This window comes from Colius striatus, chromosome 4, assembly GCF_028858725.1.
Source record: "Colius striatus isolate bColStr4 chromosome 4, bColStr4.1.hap1, whole genome shotgun sequence".
In the NCBI taxonomy this organism is placed as follows: domain Eukaryota; kingdom Metazoa; phylum Chordata; class Aves; order Coliiformes; family Coliidae; genus Colius; species Colius striatus.
In genome coordinates this window covers 9,435,996-9,455,742 of record NC_084762.1, presented here as the reverse complement: position 1 = coordinate 9,455,742, position 19,747 = coordinate 9,435,996, and the positions used below count along the sequence as shown (strand labels likewise).

At 41.2% G+C, this 19,747-nt stretch overlaps 1 protein-coding gene across 1 annotated transcript in view; it reads left to right on the top strand.

The window, feature by feature from the left end:
• Positions 1–19,747, top strand: part of MYO10 (myosin X) — a 158,860-nt gene that overhangs the window by 49,228 nt on the left and 89,885 nt on the right. Inside the window, exon 3 of the mRNA XM_061994767.1 lies at positions 14,137–14,295. Within this exon, the coding sequence (XP_061850751.1) occupies positions 14,137–14,295 (159 nt within the window). The remainder of the gene's footprint in view (positions 1–14,136; positions 14,296–19,747) is intronic.

Below are 19,747 nucleotides of genomic sequence, written 5' to 3'. Positions count from 1 at the left end.
CTGGTACCTCGGATGCATGTGCTACGTTTCCCCGCCTGCGAGTTTGAAGCCGGGTTTGATGGACTTGGTCTTGGTGTGGGAATTCTCAACCTCTGATAAGAGTACCTATTTGGTCTTGGGCAGATCAATTAAATCAAACCCTATAAGTAATGGTAATTAAAATCAGGTGTTTTCGTTTAGAAAACAATGGGAAGGCAAGGGTGCAGCTAAAGCTAAACTCAGCAGGGAGAACTTGTTAAGACTAGGGAGGAGAAGACTCCAGGGGAGACCTTATTGCAGCCTTTCAATATTTAAAGGGTCTTATATGAAAGATGGGAAGGGATTTTTTAGCAAGGACTGTAGTGATAGGACATGGAGTAATGGCTTTAAACTAAAAGAGAATAGCTTGAGACTAGACATAAGGAAGACCTTTTCTTATGATGAGAGTGGTGAAACACTAGAACAGGTTACCCAGGGACGGGACAGATGTCCCATCCCTGGAAACATTCAAGGTCATACTTCACAGGGCTCTGAGCAACCTGGTCTAGTTGAAGATGCTCCTGCATTGCAAGGGAGTTGGACTAGATGGCCTTTAAAAAGGTCCCTCCCAATCCAAACTATTCTATGATTCCTCACTGGTACTGAACTTCCATGGATATAACTGATGGAGATCTTCGTGTGCTTTGCCTGGTGGTGTTTGTCAGTGTTAGAAAAATGTGTGAAGATGATGGTATAAAAATTTGTATTTGAAGCTATTGTAATGCAGAATGACAGAGAAATTGTGTTGGTATAGTTGGTAAACGTTCTGTGGTGCTGAAAGGAAGAGATATATATGGATATCTCAGAGGAGTCTTTTAGCAAATAATCTTTTTACAGGTTAAATAACTTATACCCATTTGTGTTATGTGCAAGAAACCTGCTACTAATGGTGATGCATGTTTTGATGGTGAAAGATCTTGTGATACAAATGTTAAGGCTTTTTTTTTCTGGGATGACAGGATTTTTCATGTTTTGCAGTTGACTTAGTGTGAGCTGCTGGTTGTGAGTTAGCAGGTGATGAGTCAGCTCAGTTCTGTATGACTGATTTGTCATGTCACCTTACTATTTTTTATAATCTGTTGAGATGATAGTTGGGACTGCAGCTCTGAAGTCACTGAGCAATGTTTCTTGCTGGTTAACAGGAAACATGACCCTCTATTGAGTCAGAAAATACAGTAAAATAAGTCTGTTTGGATAGCTGAGAGTAGCCTGGGAAGGTAAGTGGAAGGCAGTGCTAATTTGCTAATACACAACTGCCATGTCCACGTATCTCTCTCAACTTTTCCTCCTATGCAAGCAGTAAGAAAAAGTGGTCCAAGTTTAGCATGTTGCTTCTAATCTGTTTTTAGTAACATGTCAGGATAACCTCACCAAATTTCCTGTTGGATTAACATCTAACCCTCATTTTAAATCACAAAGACTGGGGCTTTTTGTGCTTCAAGCACTTGAAGTTTGTCAAGGCAAATTCAAAACCAAAGAAAGACAGAAAAATGCTGGTATGTTTTTCTTTGAAGCAAAAGGTTGGGTTTTTATTTCCAGGACTATAAACATTATGGTTATGTGTTAACCTACCAAGTAACTCTCTGAATAGAAGATATCTTTCATGTCTGCCTCCCTCATAATTCTCACACAGCTACTGAAAAAGTACTGCCCTTATGTGAGGGGGTGGGACAAAAAAAGATGCTGTGAATAGCTCTTTCCTTGTGTCATGGGAATCAATTGTAATTTGACTTCTCCAACATACACATACTCAATATCTGATACGTAACAGAAATGTGGTTTTCAAAGGTAAGCACGGGCTAGCTGTGGAAAGTTAAATGGCATGCACATATTTTAGTAAGCTTGCCAGCTTCTTATGTGTCAAATTTGCTTTTTTGCTTCTTGCAAGGGAGGAAGTTCATAGTTGAAATGCAAACCAGATAGTTTGTGTGCCACGAGAGTGACTTACAGAACCATCTATCAAACCGTTGCAACCTTGAGCAACTCCTTTTCACTATTGGTGTATAATGTGTGTTCTCACACGTGTCAAAGCAGTATCCATGCCATACAATAAGACTTATGACCTGGCTTTGAAAGGTGTTGCGTCTCTTGACCACTCCATCTGCTCATACCTGTTGATTCACGCCCTGCAATGACTGGAAGGTGCTCTAGTCTCCTGGGCAAGTTGTAGCAGCACCACTTCTCTTTTTCTTGAAAGAAATTTACTACAGGAGTATGGTCCAGACTGGGCATATTCATACATTCTGCCTGTTCCTTCTTCTCCTTCTGCCCTCTCACCACCACCTCCTCCTCCCTGAAAAAAAGCTTTAAGATTTCATACTTAACATCCACAGACTTCACAAGTGTAATAAAGAGAGGTTCTTAGTTGCACAGTTAAGAGCAAATGAATGGTCGTACATGCAGTGTTACCTCTAAGGATGTAAAAGAGGAAACTTTTAATGAGTCTAAGATGGAAGAAAAGCTTTTTTGAGCCATTCTGTAAGTTATGGCTCCTGAACTGAGTCTGTTTATTCACGTTCCTTGTAATGGAACCAAGCAAAAGACTATAATACTGTTTTCCTCCAAACCAGACATATTAAAAAGTAGTAATATTCTCATATTTGTACTTCAGGATCTCCAAGAGGTCTTTCCATCTTTGTGCCAGACACTGTAAAAGTTAAGAGGTAGCTTTTTTTTCCTAAAAGGTTTTCAATCAAAGAGCTCACTCTGGCATATCTAATAATGTGTACTTTATTTGAGTAATCATCAAATTTACAAGCAGGCATTTAAGAGAACCTAAGTAATTAGTGCCTATGTAATCAGTCTGACTAATGTTCCTGTTGAAGGCAGATTAGAAGATGACTGTGGTGTGCCGCTTGCTTTTCCCCAGTCTAAACTGAAAAGATTTTAGATTTCAGGGTAAGTATGTGTTCATACCCACTGCAGTATTTCCTTGCAAATGAAAGTTGCATGTGGACTTGCAGTGCAGACAAATACACAAACCCCTGACATTTATGTGAGTTTACACTTTACAAGTCCACCCTCCTCCTTATTTTTATACCTTTTCAAAGCAAGATACAGTAGGGGATTTTATCTATTTATTTATTTATTGGATGTGTCTATATTCAGGGTTTTTTCTTTTAACTCCACTACTTCCCTGTCTCTTCATCATGAATTCATGATGATTGAACCATTGTGGAATATTCAGCTGTTTTTGTTCATCATAAACCAGAGCACTCCTTGGGCAGAGGAGGTCTAGAAAACTTCAGTTGTGTGGTGCCTCCCTGTTTAAGCTGTTAACAAAACAGCTTAAAAAAGGTGTTACAACAGGAAAAGCTGAAGCTATCCTAAATGACCTCAGTGGCACTTTGATTCATCCAACTCTGTGAAGGCTGGCACGGGACCACAGGACCTCTTTGCCTTCAGCTGAGGATCGTGGCTGACAGGAGCTGGTTTGGCTTTCAGGGTGTGCATCTGAGTTTCATGGTTGTAATGAAAAGAGCTTAACTGTCTCAGCTTCTATCTTAAAATATGTGCAGCTTTGTTCCAGGCTTGTCCAAACCTGTTTTGTTCTTTCTTGCAGCACATTCTCCTCCTGCTGCAGCTAACAGTGCTGGGGGATGGTGATGGTGGAAAGCCAGTCCCAATTATACCGATTTAAGAAGGTTCAGACTCCCTTTCTGTCAATGATTGTGGCTCTCCGTGATAGTTCAACCTAACAAGACATGTTGGTGGGCACCTTGTTACAAGAACGTCATGCAAATATGAGAGCCATGGGTGTCTTGAAGCTTTAACCTGTGTTTTGTGACACAGCGAGCAAGGTGCTTTGGTGGCTTTTTAGGAGGACCGTGGGCTCGAAGAGCCCTGCTGCTGCAACAGCCTGATGTGTTGCAATACTAACTGACCAGGAGCTGCTGATGGTCACCTGCTGGACCCTGCTGCTGTTGTCTTAACTGCACTAGTCCTGGAAAAGAACAACAATCTGATGGCAAAATACACCCTATAAGGCCTTAAAATAAGGCAGCTTTGTGCTTTTGAAAGTCATGAGGTTTATGCTGATTTTCGACGACCAAACCTTCTCAGAATATATTACTACAAAAGCCCATCACTTTTTGCTTACTGTATAGAAATTCAGAATTATTCCAGCTCCTCACTCTCCTCCTTCACCTTTCAACTGTCACTTATTTCTGCTAAGTTATGTGAGAGATGCTAACAGCAGAGAGACCCCCTGCCCTCCTGGGATGAGTGGGTGCTGCCCACACGGTCAGCACAGCGGCCCGTGGTTGTCTGCTACCAGGGTGGCAGGGTCCTTTGCTTCTTCCCTCTGCAGACACAGAGCCTTTTGTCATGGTCCTGCTAGCAGGGCACGTGAGAGCAGTGCCCCTCAGGAGGGATTATAGCAGAATTATTATTTCAGAGGTTTGCAGACTTGTGCAGCAATGGCTACAGTAAATCATACACTGGCTGGTTCCTTTCCAGCATACAGAAGCTGGGATATCACATCTTTTATTTCTAGACCAAAGCTGAAAGTCTGGTTTACAGCCAACTCCTCACTTTCTGAGAGAAACAGGAGGGTGATGCACCCCAGAGTCCCACAGGACATGCTGGGGAGAGCAGCAAAGCCCCATCTAGCTACAGGGCCAGCACTGCAGACCAGGACATTGTGTGGATCAGTGTCCCAGTCTCCAGGAGGACTGGCTTAACTGCATTGCAGAGCTGAAGCTGTGCTGCACTGTGGCAAAGCCAGGAGATTTTCCTACCTTCATGCCTTCTTCATGGCCTCCTTGTCCCCTCTTGGCATTGCCACTGGCTATAGTGAGCTTCACTACTGGGCCATGGGATGTTGGTAGTGATTCTGAGTGAATGATGATCCCCCCCCTTAGACCCAGGCCAGTTCCACACACAGACATTCACGTATCTGGGCCAAAAGTACTAGGGTCCTGTTTTACCCACTTTTGGTCAGAGAATACTCTACTTGTGCTGTATGGTGCCAGCTGAGATGTACTTCCAGCCTAGGTAATGAAATATGGCTAGAGTATCTTCTCTCTCTAGACTGTGCTCTTCTTGCTAATGCTTATACAGCTTTCATGTACTATACGAACAACTGAGTGTGAATAACCTTCTTACACCTATTTTTGATTTGTGACAGTACTTCTATGTTAGCAAAAGAATTTGTTGGTATTTGGGGTGTATTCTTGTGCAGGGAAAACTATGCTGTTGTGGGACCCAGCACTAACTGGGACAGACTGGAGACCTGCTGAGCGCTGCTCTGTCACTTGCCTACATTACAGTTACCTCTGCATATCATAACTGGGCATGTAGGTAAGGTGGAGTCACTCCCTCCCACTGTTGTTTAGGGACATCTTCCAGTTATCTTCAGTCAGAGATGGAAAAAATCCCAGTTGCTGTTTAATCAAGCCCTGTTGTTTAAGTTTCAAGGTTTTTGTGTGGTATTGGGATTACTTGTTACCTCATTCCCATTTTTAGAGTTAAAACAACAGTAAGTAGTGGCAAGGGTAGGAGTGTGGAGGTGCAGGTTGCCAGTCAGGTGGGGGTTTTGACTTGTCTTTACAAGACAATTGGTGATACTGTAGAAATGATCTTTTGTGATATTATATTTAAAAAAGAGTTACTAAAAAAAGAAAGGAAAAGAGCCTGTGTTTTTTGTTGTCCATTATAATAAGTAGCTTATGCTCCATTTCAGATTTTTGCTGTCAGGATCTCTGCAAACTCATACAGAGCTTTGTACCTATCTCACGCATTCAGATTTTTTGTTCTTGTAACATAAAAGCAAAGGAAAAAACAAAACATTTTTTTTAAAACAAAGATGATACTAGACTCCTGTCTGGATTTCACCAGAGTTGTATTAAACAATCTTGGAAATTAGTCCCTCAAAGGTCATGTCAGAGCTCTGACAAATCACTGTCTCATTAGCCTTTTGCCTCTTCGTCTTCCCCAAAAACCTGACCATCTGGAAAGATCTAAAAGGAATCTTTAAAATGAAGATGAGGAAATTTCTACTTAAGCAAACACGTTGCTGTTGTGAACAAAAAGTTGTTTGATTAAAAAGTTTTGGAGTACATACAATTGATTATTGTTGCTATGAGGTGAGCAGTATATACAGTAAGAGAAATCAAGCCAAGGATTGGAGAAATTGGAATTAAATGGAAGCATGATTAAACTATGATAGTTTTATAGTTAAATGTTGTCAAGAGATCTGAAAGCTGAGATTAAGGTGTGTGAACTTCCTCTGTGCAGGTGCAAGTTCTCGTATCTTTAATTCACAGACAATGCTTTAGCAATGTTCAGTGCACTGGCCTTTTTTGCCTTCAGCACTGAGTTTGTGAATAACATCTGCCAGTATCCTTTTCTGGCTTTATATTGTTCTATTGCCCTGATGTTTTAGGTCATCTCACATAGCATTTACTTCCCTATTTTCGATAAGAGCTCGACTTCATTGTCTGCCTGCACTAATGCATTACCTGTAATGTGAGATCCTCCCTTGGATGTGGGCGGGACAGCTGGGGAAGCACTGAACTTACGTGTACCTCAGTGTTTAAGGGATTGGTCAGTTTAAAATCAAACTTCAACACAGGTGTGGACTTGATGCCTTGCCAGGCTGGTGCAGGATAGAGCAGGGTGGTTCCAAACGAACAGGTCTCCCTGCAGGGAAGCAGTAGCAGGAGAGGGCATCAGGAGTGAGGGAGGGAAACTGAGAACACAATGGAGGGGAGAAATGAGTGCAAATAGAGGATGTATGTTGTCACAGTGCCTTGCAATCTGCCAGCAAGACCATCCGTGTCTGTGCAAACCCCTTTCCTCTGGCTCTGTGTTCTTTCCCTCTCCTCCCAGCCTTCTGCAGCAGCCTTGCTGAGGGAGCAGCACACCCAGCACCTGTGGTCGCCCTTTGCAGGGGGATCAGCTGAAGCTGGGGCTCTGCAAGGACTTTTCATGGCATGTACTGTGGCAGTCGTCTTGGTTTTGATAATGATACGATGCTGTTAAATGCTTCAAACTTTCCTGACAACAGCTTCCCACCAAGCAGCTGTGTCTGATGGCGGTTCCCGAGGTCTCCCTCCATGTGCCTCTGGGCTGATGGCAAACAGAGCAGTCCCTGCAGGGTTTGGGGACCATCCACACCCACAGGTCATGGTGACTGTGCTCACAGCCAGGCCAGGACCAGTTCATATAAAATGCCAAGCTGAGAGGAAGGGTAGGAGGATGAGGTTGAAAGGCTTAGTGTTGGTGTTGCTTAGGGCTTTTTTTTTGGTGTCTTGGGGCGCCTTCATTTGGGACAAGGCTTGCATTGCAGGGATGATACTAGACCCCTCACCCTTCAAAGCTCCAGCTCCCACATAAGCATGGCCTCTGATTTCATTACAGTAGTGCTGCACACAGACTGCTCCTATTCTAGACTTGGAGGAAGTCCTGTTAGATACCAGCATATTTTTTCTCCATCTTTTTTTGGGGAAAAAAACCCTATTGAGGTGAATTGCTTTGTGCCTCAAAAAACCTGCTGTAATTTGCAGGCTGCTCATCGAACAGAGATGTTCCAGTTCTTAATAGCGAGGCATTTTATTCAAATTTGGTCTTGTTCATTCAATTGCAAATAGTCATTGTTTATTTCATATGAATCATTGAATAAATATGAGTGGGAAATTGAGTGTTTCACTTGAGCTCTAACTTGATGTTGACAGTCAAGCTGATGCTTTTGGTGCCTAGCATCATCCATAGACACACTTTCCATTGTTTGGAAAATAATGGATAAAGAGTGAAAGGGGTTTTTTTTGCAGCTTTTGTAGCATTTTGATCTTCCTTCTGGGAAGAGGAAGCCATTGATTTTCAACCCCTCATCCTTGGAGCTAGTTAAGGTGGTACCCATTGGAAGCAAAAGGAGTATTGCCATTACATCTGTTTACTGGGTGCTGCTTACAGTAAAGCTGACTTGGGAGTGCCTTTGGTAGGGTATCTCAAGCCAGGTGGAGGACTGAACCCATGGGGATCATGGGTCCAGACCTTCCTCCATTTCTTTGCTACATGCTGGGATTTGCTGTGTGCCTCATCTCGCTGTGCCTTGCAGGTCAGAGGCCTCTTCCTTGTCTTGCTGCATGGTTAAGACTGTTTCCAGTTGAGACCCTGCAGTTGACAAGCTGCCTCACAGGGATCCAACGGCCCATCTTGTGGTACATCTCCTGTGTCCTGCCCTTGGACTATTTTGGTTGGTCTGGTGTTCTGGGAAAGCCTGGGCAGCTGCAATCTCACCACTCATGGAAAGAGGAACTTTTCTGCACTGAAGCAAGCACTGCTGACATGCCAGGAACGTTTCACTTTTTTTACAGTGCTACATTCACAGTATTTGTAGGTGGGTGGACTTCTTAAAAATCAAGTTTTGCAGTACCTTCAGGTGCTGTATAACTTGTGTAGGTTATACAAGGTAACTTACTACAAAAGTTAAAAATGCCCTTTTTTTCTTTCTTGTAGGAATTAGCATGAACTGCCTAGAGGCTTTTTATGGTATAATCTAGGTAAAATCTAGGTTTAATTCGAATTAAATTTCTTTATTGTCTATGTAGGCAAGTCCAATTGAAAGGTCATAAACACTGAACCTGTAATTGGAAGCTTGTCCATACTTGATGATAGAGCTTGTCTACAAACAGAAATAGGTTGGTGGTGTGTGGATAAACTGGCTTGAAATACTTCTTGGGGAATAAGTATTAGTTGGAGAGTCTTGATCAGACAAGCTTATTGACAGTGGTCAACACACTGGAAAAAACCAAAGGAACATGAGTTAGTGGGCTGGCTGACCTCTGCTGTGGCAATGACTGGAGTTGCCATCCTGATAATGTGCGTCTCGTGTGATTCCCAGGATACATGTGGAGGAAGTATACAAAATAAGCAGATTCTCAGTTGATGTGTGTATGGCATATTGCTTGAAGGGCCAGTGTTAGTCACAGTAGTAACAGTATCAGTTTGGTTGGTAGTATAGTTTTTCTTGACATCAATGGATGTGTTGCATAAAATTATTTCATTTTCCTCGATAATTTATGAGATAAGAAACTTCATTGTGGGGTTTTTTTTGTTGCTTTTAAAAAGATTAAATTCTATTACATCAAAGCAAGCCTTGGGCCCTGGTACATCTTGTTGCCTGAAAGATTGTTTTGGGACAAGGGAATGAATGTCTGAGGTCAGCTATTACAGAAAAATAGTAAATTATCAGACCAAAACATTACTTGGGTCACACTCTTGTCATGATGGACTGTAGAATTTAAAATGTCAGTAGATAATCTACTTTACATTTGGTCTTAAATTGCTTTTGATTTATAAGGGAGCCTCTTTGTCCTGCGTGTTAAGTATTTACTTAGACAGTAGGTCTCTCCAGGAAAAAGGGGCAAACTACTAAGTTTTCGTTTTTATTTTCCATCTCCGAGTCCTTGGGCTTGTTGTGATTTATTTTTCTCCCTGGAATGCTGAATTCCATGACTTGTAATGTGAACCCAAGGCCTGTTTTTTTTTTTGTTTCTGCTTGGACTCATATATAAAGACATTTTGTGAGATTTATTGCATTCTTTTAACTTCTAAACACGAGGGAAACACAAATGATGATCCTCAGTTCAGACCAACAGCAGAGAATGGAAAAAAACCCTTATTTTTAAGTGGATGCTTCTCTGCAGAGTCCTGTGTATTTTGCTGGACTATGCTCATCTCTCTACTGTGGGGTCAGTGACCATAAGCAAAAAGATGCCTTAGAAAACTGAGGGCGCTGATGTCTTGAATGTATGAGCCAAGTTCCCTGGAGTTGCTGTTGAGTGGTGTGGATTTTCATGGGCATTATTGTAGCAGCTGGGATTAACCCTATGAAATACTCACCTAGAGCAGTCCCTAGGGCAATAACTGAAAGGCTGTGGGTTTTGCTTTTTGGGTCACGATTAGCTTTGCTTTCTGATGTCTGTGGGCTGGCTAGATGCTCTAGTGGTTGGTTCACTAATATCGTAAACGTTACTGAAAAAAGTGTGGTTGGTTACATTTTTTTGTGGTTTGCTGTAAACCCATCTCACAGATGATTTCTGTACAACAGCTCTTTTCCTCCACTTTCCCCACCTTACCAAATTTTATGTTGAACATATTGTACATTATCACTGTGGTTATGTGGATTTGAGCAAATTAATTTAAGTCAAGTGTGTGATGAGACTTTGATATTTCTGTTTTCTGTGTACAATTATCAGTGTTATCTTTTGTAAGACCCTTCAGTTTGCAAACTATGCCTGAGGTTGATAGAAAGTTTTCTTATGTGGAAAAGGGCAGCGGTTGGTCCTTTTCTGTTATCCCTACCAAAACCCCCTCTTGATTTATCACAACACTGCTGGTGACAGGGAAGTGCTGAGCTGTGTGACCAATCCCAAGCACCACAGCATGCAGTTCTTGGCCTTGGTTGATAGGTGGGTGAAACTGATGGTGCCTGACCAGCCACAGAGCTGCTGCCAGTATGATGGGGAAGGCTGTGAGATGAGGCCTGGCTCCAGGCTGCCGGCAGGCCATTCCTCCCCATCCCCTGTCTGGGAAGCCACTGTCTACTGCCACTCTTTGCTCTGATCCAAATCTCAGTCTTTGACTTAAAGAAAGATGCCTGAGCCTATCCTGGTTGGGAGTTGTGATTGGGAATTGGTGAGGGTTCTGTATAGAAGGGTCTGGTTTAGAATACTCATAATATGTAAGCTAAGTAGCATTGGTCCTCTATCTTTTCAGTTTGCTTCCTCATTTGAGCCCCTTTTTGGTATGTTCATCACAGTGCTAGTAGGCTGTCACAGGGACAGTAGAGCAGTTGTGTGAAGTGTTGTTTTCCTTTCCCAGTGAAATGATCTTTACTGTTAACTGAGTTTGCTCTTTTGTCTTATTTCTTGAGCCTGTTCTTTTAGTTGTTGTTCTTTGCATTATTCCCTATAATATCAACCTCTAATTTTCACTTCCATAATAACTGTGAGAGTTCTTATTTTGTGTACTGTCTCTCCAGGGTTTAATTTATAGTTTTCCATGTATTCAGCATGTTTGTTATCTTGGACCGTTTATATCTCAAGAGGAAAGAAGTTTTTGCTGAACTCTCACTTAGGCTTGTCTTAAATCTTATTCCAAACTTCCTGCTTGTTTTGCCTGACCTTCCACAAATGCTGTCAAAATCCTTGAGGATGGACACTTCTGTGCTCTGCCAGTGTGCTCTTCTTGAGGTTCAGAAGCCAACTTGTTCATCTTCCTTTTCTGCATGCTGACCCCACAGAATGGCCCTTCGTTCCCATTTCCTGAGGGTTTCAACTGCTGTAATATTTCATAATGTGGTCTTCTAATTAGTAAGATAAAGTTCAAGGTAGCTTTTTCACATCCTTATCCTAATAAAGGCATGAGTCAGATGAAAGAAAACAAAGCAGGCCTTTCAGGGCTGGAACAGCTGGACAGCAAAAAGCCCGTTTTAAGGAAATGAAGTCTGTGCATGTGATTGTGATGACCTGTCTGATAACTTTGATCTTGTTAGATGATTTTGACCAAGTTTTACAGTGGGTTTAGGAAGTCTGAGGGATGCATGGTTCTGGTAAAATGAAAAGGAAACATAACTCCATGGTGTTGAGCAAGAGGTCCTCCTCCTTTCTAATTTGGGTGACAGACATTATGACTGGTTGATGTGTTTTCTAGTTGATCCATGCACAGGCCTATCTCTGAGTCAGCTCACAGATCATTTTCCTCACCGAAACAAGAAGGCAATGTGTGGGAGAGCTGAAAAGATGAGAACAACGAGCCTGAAGAACAGAAAATAGTGAGTTTGAGTGGAAAGGATGAATCTCCAGAGACCATCTTCAATAGTTCTGCCACACACAAGTCTGCCATCACGTTGTTGATGGTGGTACATTTCTGTGAATTTCTTATGTTAATAAATGTGCTTAGTGAAGTATGGGGTGCTCTGCCTAACCTACTAACCTGTGCATCATGTCAGAGGACAGAAATCACAAATACAAAGATTCTCCTCCAAGGGTTTTGTTTCCTTTCCACTTTCACACGAGACACACTGGCAGGATATATGCCATACCCTTTTGGTTTCGTAGTTCTATTATTGAGTCTATTTTTCTGTTTTAATTCCAGCTTGATACATGGCCAGTAAGTTGTTTACTTTTCTGGGATTTACTTTCTTTAAATCCCTTTTATTTCCAGATCTTCTAGTTTATGATATTGTTCTACAGTATGACCTTTTGTCATGGTGGTTCTGAGTAGGAACTGCAGCTTATTACTCTTGAGATGCAATTCTCCTTGCACTTTGTGTGGTTAGTCTTGGGATTGATAACACTGTTTTCAGCCCCAAAAGTTTGGCTATCAGTTGATGCTGTTGATTCTGTCTGTTAGATATCTGGACTGCTTGCCCTTGTACAAGCAGATGGTTTCTCCATCCTAGCCAGCATCTCTCTCTGCCCTGTACCACAAAATAAAGGTGCAGATCTCTCTATGTCTTGTCTTTCCCCCCACAGGTAGGGATTGTGCTTTGAATGCTCTGAATCTGTAGGAACTTTCTAGTGGTTTGCTCACAGATCCTGTTGATGTTTGTGCTGCCTTCCAGCACCTGATAGAAATTTGTTTCCTGGATCTCCTTTCACCCCCAGCCTTTCTCCAGTACGCTTTGTGCTGGTGCGAGTGAAAGCTGTAATGGTGCAATGGCCTGTGCCAGCATTTGGTAAGCCTCACATACAATTTTAATGAACAAATATTATCAGGCAAGTCTCTTCTGTCAGCTGATGGGATATCAGAGTACAGAGCTTCAATGTCAAGTCCAGTCAGTCTTCAGACTATTGCTTCTTCAGCTTCTTTTTCTCACTTGTCTCAGCAAGATAGATGACACCACTGTTTTCCTGAATGACCTCCTGTGGGGACACTTGTTCAACCTTTTGTTACCAGGAGCATACAGATGTCTCTATGCTGAAAACCTCTGAGGGGTTTCCTTCTGTGGAGATATGGCCCCTGGTCAGGCAGTGCTGTGCAATCCCCAGGCTGCAGCAGCGGTCCTGCAGTGCTCCCCAGCACTCAGGCTGTCAGTTATTGCACTTCTGTCTGTTTATAAATAGCATTTCAAAAGATTTTGGACGATTTTTTTTTCTTTTAAATGTTCCACATCATTAAAGTGTTAACCCCATGCCTGACGTGAGGTAGTGCTGTTAGCAGGAACCAGTATTACCTAAGTAGCATTGGCTATGAGGTGCAGGCATATGTCTACAAGGATGAGCTGCCAAAATGTAAATTGAAAGGAAATGGGAAGCTGAATTCCAAAGCTATTGTCTTACAGTCTTTAGTGATGTCATTAGTATTCATAAAAGTTTAACTAGACTGGGGATGTGTACATCTTCTGAGCATATTTGTGATAGTTTTACTGAAGATATGTGGAAGCCTTTTCTGCCTATTTAAATTGGTTCTTTTTTTAGAGTTTTTACTATCTCGTTATATCAGGCTTCAGAAATTTGCCTTGAAAGTCCATTAATTAGAAATTGGTTCACCTATTCATTTGCTAATGTCTGCAGCACACTGAACTTAGCATGCTGCTTACATTAGGAATAATGACATAACCCAATAGCATTCCCGATCAGAGAACTGAATGGAATCGTTTCAATAGATTTCAGGTCAAACTGATAAATACTCACAGCCTGTTAGAGCAATAACTTTGGTTTGCAGTTTTATAGTGTAAAATGTTTCCTCCCAGACTAATTTAAGCATAAATGGGGTTTACTGTAAGAAGAGGGGTTTTGTTTAGTTGGTTTTGGATTTTTTTGGAGTAGCAATTATTGCTTGATTCCTTTTTCTCCTGATGAAGTCTAACAGTAGTCCAGTGTGAAACAAGATTACATTTGCCCTTGAAAAGGAAAAGACCTTAAAAAGGAAAAGTTGTTCATTGACACTGTGTGCTAGTTTGATATGATGCCTGTGTATTTGTGGCTTGTAATTATTGTCAGAGGAGCTCTAGAAGAATTTATGACTGTCAGGCTATTGTATTTTACAAGTCTATACAGTGATAAACTGGAGAGAGAAAATGAATGGGTATGAAAGCTCTCTTCTCAGATGGAGATTTTTGAATGTGTGCACTGATTATTATATTTTCTTTGTTTCCCCTCTCTTTAGGTATTCACTTATAAACAAAGCACCATCACGCACCAAAAAGTAACACCCATGCATCAAACAAGCACAGAGAGCGTGGAAGACATGGCAGCACTCGTAGATCTTCATGAAGGCTCCATTATGCACAACTTATTCCAGCGATATCAGCAAGATAAAATCTATGTAAGTTTCTTCTAAAATTAAGAAAAATACCCAGAGGGAATGTTTTTGAATGTGTAAGTGCTGTGTGTGTTTTGCTGTTCTGGGCTACCTCCCCTCCTAATGTTCTCCAGTTGTAATTATATCCACATAGAGATGAAATGTGCATCATCTATGCCTTCTTGCCAGCAACAACAGGAGAGGGTAGCTTGGGGAGGCAGTCTGTTGGAAACCTTGAAAAACTGGCATGCTGTTACACTTCCATTGACAGACTTGTGTGAAAAAAGGGCTCTCATTGTCTCTTCTTTAGACTCTCTGCCCTAACAATACGTGCTGTGTATATCACCAGAGAGGATGTGGTGGGGTTTAATCTGTGACTGCCGTTTGAGATCCTGTCAGGTCCAGATCAATTTCTGATCAGCTTCCACTTTTCTGTTGTAGTAGAAATGAGATGGTATTACAGTCATCAAGATTGAGGGCCTGTGCTATGAAATAAAGAAGTTGGAGTTTGGGATGTATGAGAACAGGCACCTGTTTATCAGTTTCAAAAATGTGTAATTAGTCTACACAGATTTTTTTTTTGAAGATTTTTGTGATTAGAGTTATCTGCCTTTTAAATATTTTTGTCAATCTTGAACTGCCTAGGTATGAATCGTTCCTGAATCTGGAACTACATTAAATGTGAGAAAGGCACAAGGAATTTTAGTGCCTGTTACAGATGGTGGAATCTCACTTTTCAGTGATTGGTAGGGTTTGTGTGTTTGGGGTTTTTTTTTAAATTGATAATTGCAGAACATAGATAATTTCTGTTTGCATCATCTATCTAGGCTCTGGATTTGGCCATATGCATGCTTTATTCCAAGCTTCATCTCTTAAGTTTGGTTTTATTATCTTTAAACAGGAATTTATCTTAATATAAAAATAAACTTCCCCTGTTTTTAGAAATCTCTTTATGATAAAAAAGAAGACAAAGACACAAGAAAACTATGTTCCTTTGCACATTACCTTTAAAGCTGCTAGTACAAGCAATCCTAAATATTGAAGCAGTTCTCTTTATGGAAGTCTTTATGTATGTTTTCCTGTAGACAGAGTAACTATTTTGCCTTTAAAAAACGAATAGTATATGTGAACAGTTCTACAAGTGTAGGGAAAAACAGATACTTGATAAGAGTTGAGTTTTCCAACAGGGTTATTAGATTAGAATATCATCCTCAGTGTGAGACACAACATTTTAAAGCAGTGTTTTTGTCAGACATTATGTGTACTGTGATGGAGGATTCTTCCCCCTTTTAAACAACATGTGTGTAAAAGTGGGTGATTTTTTTGAAGAGCAAAGAGCAGCCTTGTTCTGAGGAGACGTGTCCTAGCTTATTTCTTAGCTTGTCAAGGCAAGTGCTTAGTGTGGTGTACATTTCTAGACAAACAGGTTTGTGTGCTGTTAATGATGACAGATCTTCAGTTGCTGCTGAGTACTCATCACCCCTTCAGTTTTGCTAATTTTACTGCTTACTCTTTTGAGTTCACCTCACCTTGAATATGATTGAAAAAGTGGTTGGAAGAAAAGTATGTTTCTTCAAAAGTCTGTGGAAGCTTCTCTTTTATCCTGTGTATGTAATCTGGACTTGATATGAGAAGCATCTTCTTTTCTCCCTCCACTCCACTCCTGCTGTGCCAGTGGTAGTGTTTTAGCAGGACAGGATTCCAGGAACAGAAACCCCAATTAAACACCTTGAATAATTTTCTGAAACTTCATAGGTATATGAGCATGTGTTGTAGGAAGTAGTGTTGCCATTCCAAATTAAACCATGTCTTCTCAAACCAAAATTTCTGAACTGTATTGAGCAGTTCAATGATACTTTAATTTTTTATTAAAAAAAGAAGAAAATAAGAAGTCTGAAATGTGACTAATTTTACCTTTGTTGAAAACAACTTGCAGCACTAAAAAATGAGGTTCCTGATCATTCTGCTTTGAGATCAGACTAGTTTTTCTACAGGACAATACAAACCATTGAAGTTCATGCCAAGAGCAGTCAAAACTTTCCAGATTGTACATTTGCCTTCTCTCTTCCCTCCAAAAAGTCTCTTCTCTTCGTCAGGAATTGCTTCATCAGTGTAGTGCACATAGGGCCTCTTGTATCTGCCTCGACACTATGGCTATATCTGTCTCTTGTGCTTTAGGGATAAATTGGGAAGGCATGTTTTCCTCTCCACTCTGAGCTTAAGGGCTGATCATCCCATTGAAAGAGTTCTTGCCATCCCGGACTATAAACTGCCACGTAATTACCATGTCTTGGCTTTTAGCTTACATGTCCCTCTTTCCTTGAGCTCAGTGCACCTCCTTGTCCACATCCTGAGTGGAAGGAAAAGATATGCTAAAGGTGCATGCTGGCATTCTTCAGTTGCATGCTTGTAATATTACAAGCATATTACCATGGTTCTTAAATCCAGCAGCTTTGTGTTGGTTTTCTCAGTGGCAATGAGACCAGGAAGCACCTTTGTACCCTTCATGAGGAATGAGCTTAATTAGGACATAAGTTTTGGGACCTGCTTCTTCACACACATGCAAAAATTACGTGAAGTGCAATAAATCATAGTGTAGAATATATGTGATTTCAAAATTACAGAAAAAACAATTTAAAGGAAATGCAAACACTCGCTCTCTCAGGCAGTTATTTATGCAAATCTTCTGCTGTTAACTTGTGTATTTGTCTCTGTTTGAGGAGCTGTTTCTCCAGCAATGAACATTTCAGTAAATATCTTCAGATATCAGAGGTCAGTTTAATCTTCTTTTACTGAGGAACATTTTTGCCTCACGTAATCATCTCCAAGTTCCTAAACTCTTCACTACTTTCTAATTAGTACTGTAAAGATATTTGCAAGCTTTGGCTAACAAGACTTTCTTTCTGCTGATGACAGCTGTAGCTATAAAGGGTGTGCAGAGGATTTTCTGTATTTCTTGCTAGGGGAAGGAAAAATAGTGGTTTAGAATACGGGCTGTGTTCATAATCTGAATATGCCTGGATCTGTACTTAATGAGTTGAGGCTCTTAGCTGAATCTGTGCTGTTAGCGAGAGGGTGAGTGACTGAAGTTGACCCAGTCTCTGTGTGCCACCATTTTTTGTAACTGTGTCAAGTTTGTTGACATCTGTATGTAATACTTTTTGTCTGAATTTCCATAAAAGAAAAGAGTGCACACTTTCCTGGTTTTTGGCCTTTAAGAAGTGTGGGATGTACAAACACTTTATTGGTTATTTAAAGCAGGCTCCTGTCAAGGTAATTTTTCAGGTTTCTTGATTCATCCTGCATTTACTATCACTGCTTTTGTTGTCCAGCAAAGGAGCAGAGTTAGGAGAGCAGTGGTCATATGATGCAGGGATTTTGGTTTCTCCCCCATTTTACTGCATCAGCAACAACAATAAATGGGAGGCTCAGCTTCTAGGGTTTAACCCCTATCTTTGAGCGCTCAGATTAGCTTGTGTGCTAGGCTGATGTGTAGCAAAAGATGGAAAGATAAACAGTAGTGCTAAAAGCAGAAGGTGCCCACGTTTAGAAACAGAGCCTTTTGTGAAGGAGAGTGAGGGATTCATTGCCTCTGAAGTGAGGCCAGTGTGGGGCATGGGATGTGGAGAGGGGAAGTGCCGTGGCACACGTTCTTTGCCGTTGTTCAAAGGAGAGTTGTTCTCAAAGCTGTTGATACTGGTTTACTTTTAGTTAAGTATACATTGCAGAGGAGCCTGGCTTAGCCTTGGAGAGGAGGCAGTGAACCACACCACGGTTTGGATTGTGCTGCGAGACACACAAATTATGGTGTTTGAGCTGGCTCTGGGATGAGCTGTGGTTGTCTTGTCTCTGCGGCCAGTGGTTAGTTACTGATGCAGGCAAGTGAACTTCAGAAGAGCAGACCAGAGGATTAGAGAGCAGCTTTTACTGAGGTGAGAAGTGTGTTGGAAATAACTACAGTATGCATTGTACAGGTCAGTATGAATACTTTCAGCCTCAGATCCACCCTTGTTTGCCTGAGTTCAAGCAATAAACAAGTTTTAAATCACATCTGATTAGTTTTTTCCTTTTGCATTAAGCTCTGAAATGCCAAGTAGGCACGTTCCTCTTTGAAGTGGTGGTGATTTGCCACGTGCCCATCTTGTTTAGCTGGAGAACATGTACCTATGCCCAGAGAGGCATGCTGCATGGGGTGAGCTTGATGGGGATAGTGGCTTCCAGGTTGTCCAGCAGTCGGGTATGGCAGCCAGGAAGGGAGAAAGAGAAGATAACCTATTTTTACTCACTTTCAAATTAGGGCTGCAGCTTGCCTAACAATAATTACAACCATCTGTTAGGTTTTTGTGCATATGTATAAAAACGTCTGTACTAGCCACGTAGGCATGTAGTGCTGTACCAGCCACATCCACATCAGAGGGAGGTTGATGGTAATTAGGAGCTCAGTTTTCATGGCTGTCTTCCTTTCTCTCTTCAGCTGAAGCAACAATAACCTGTCATGAGAAAGTAACGTTTCTCTAATTTTTGAAAAAGGTGTTAAACTGGAAATGTTTGTCTTTTCCCTGACAAGGTTGCTTGCAGGGCTCCTTGCCACTTTCATGCCACTGCATGCTCAGTTATCTGTTCTTATAAGGTATATTCACTTATGCATCAATTTTGAAATCTATTTGTGTTTATTTACTTCAGCAGCATGTTCAGTTGTAGTTTGTTAAACTTGTGGTAATTGGATAGTTTATCTCCCTCGAAGTCATGAGACTTCCCTGAGGCAACTAGTTGATGTTTGTGCAGTATTAATCAATAATCACCGTAGGGGTTGTTTTCACATTCTATTTGCAGACTCAGACACTTTAGTATCTAGGTCAGTTGCTCTCTGTGACTAGTCTGTCTAGGTTTTGGTCATTTGTCATGTTCTGAGCACCAGAAAACTCGTTTCAGATGAGTACAGTTGTTCTGTGCCATGTCAACGGTAGTCAGCAGGAAGTGAATGTTGCTGGATGTTGTAGTGAGAAAATAGCAGGGCACAGGAAAATTGTGGTTAATTAGGTACAGACAGACAGATGTAGTTCATACACTTCAAAGGCTCTCCTGTTCACATCTCCTCTGCCACGGACACAAGTTATAAGTGGAGACAGAGAGACGAAAGAAAATCAGTAGAAGATAGTAGCCCCAAACTGTTTATTTACTGGTCATGAGAGTTTTTGTCGTTGTTTCTTAAATGGTGAAACTTGGATGCCTTCCTTGCAGAAACTAAACCTGAAAAGAACATGTGTCAAGGACCCCTACACCATCCTGGACAGCTCAACAGCCATTATCTTTGGCCTGCCATGTTCTGTGCTATAAATAAGTATGGTCTGTTGACTTTGGAAAAAAACCCAACCAACGGTACACAAAAATGGTGTTGCTAATTAGTACCAGAGAATATATATAAATGTTGTACATATACATTTAGATCAGATCCTCTGTTATTACACTAGCTCTT